This window comes from Grammomys surdaster, unplaced genomic scaffold (assembly GCF_004785775.1).
Source record: "Grammomys surdaster isolate TR1022 unplaced genomic scaffold, NIH_TR_1.0 371, whole genome shotgun sequence".
Lineage (NCBI taxonomy): Eukaryota > Metazoa > Chordata > Mammalia > Rodentia > Muridae > Grammomys > Grammomys surdaster.
Window position 1 is genome coordinate 1394163 of NW_021604790.1, and position 1348 is coordinate 1395510.

Genomic DNA, 1348 nt, shown 5'->3' on the forward strand with positions numbered 1-1348 from the left:
CGAGAAACCCTGACTCGAAGGAAAAAAAAAAAAAAACTACAACTCTCAAAGTGCCAGCTTTGGAGACTGAGCCCTTTCCAGACTTGAGGACTCATACAGGGCTACAAGTTACCAGAGAAAACCACAAACCACAGCTCCTATCCCTGCCTTGATGGGTGTAGTCTACATGTCAACCTGGTTCCACCTTTGAGGCTTGGCCATCCCTGTTCCACAATTCTCTGCGTTACACTTTGAGGACTCTTAGAGAATTAGGGAAGGAAAGCTGAAAGTGGCCTGTAGCAATCTCCCTCTAGAGTGGGTAGGCCAAAGGGGATGGGAAGCATCAGAGATGGAGGTACAAGCCAGCTTCTGGGAGGCAGCGGTTGTTCCCAGTATGCAGTGAGCTTTTAATGTTTATGCTTCTGAGACATCCAAAAGAGACACTGTTTTAGAAGATTCAAGGTCTATGGGCTTGTGAGTAGCTTCTTCCCTGGGAGGCGGCTGTGTAGACAGGGTGTGTCTGGCCGACTTCACCATCCTCGTTTTTCTCTCCTGCTAGGACTTGGTGGCCTGGGTGACAGCTGGCTTTTTGCACATCCCACATGCAGAAGACATTCCCAACACGGTGACTGTAGGGAACGGAGTCGGCTTCTTCCTCCGGCCATATAACTTCTTTGATGAGGACCCTTCCTTCTACTCTCCAGATTCCATCTATTTCCGGGAGAACCAGGATGTCAGGGACTGTGAGGTCAACCCCCTGGCTTGCCTGTCCCAGACTGCCACCTGTGCCCCGAACCTCCCTGCCTTTTCCCATGGGGGCTTTGCTTACAAATAAGTGTCCCCAAGATGGACAACCTAGCCAAGGGCTGGGGAGTAGAGCAACAGCTGGGCAGTGCAGGGCCATCTGGTTCCTTCTGTCTCCACTTCTCTGATGTCCCCTCTCTCTTCTGCTGCCCTCCTTATCTCTCCCTCCCTGCTTGGAGCTTCCTGAGCCCATGGATGTCTGACACACAGGGGCATTGAGCTTTGTTGAGTTCCTGCCTCTGGAGAAGATTAGCCTTGTTAGGAGCCTGGAGTAATGGCTGTTTTGTTTTGAAGATGATTCCTTTCCCCCACCCCCACCCCATCCCCCTATTTGGCTTTCATTAAAAATTTTATAATAGCTTTGAGGACTCTACAATGAGGATAACTCTCTAGAAACCCGAAAGTAGAGTCTCTCTGAGTCCTGCACATCCGCAGATTGATTTTTCAACCACATTCCTTTCCATTTAAGCCTCTTTCATCTCCTCTCTCTCTCTCCCTCTCTCTCTCTCTCTCTCTTTCTCTCTCTCTCTCTCATTCCTACTTGCTCACACATGCACATACTAGG

General features: G+C 49.9%; 1 protein-coding gene across 1 annotated transcript in view; it reads left to right on the forward strand.

Moving 5' to 3' along the window:
- Window positions 1–1146, forward strand: part of Aoc3 (amine oxidase copper containing 3) — a 7594-nt gene extending 6448 nt beyond the window's left edge. Inside the window, exon 4 of the mRNA XM_028780483.1 lies at window positions 539–1146. Coding sequence (XP_028636316.1) covers window positions 539–814 — 276 coding nt within the window. The 3' untranslated portion in view covers window positions 815–1146. The remainder of the gene's footprint in view (window positions 1–538) is intronic.
- Window positions 1147–1348: the final 202 nt, after the last annotated feature.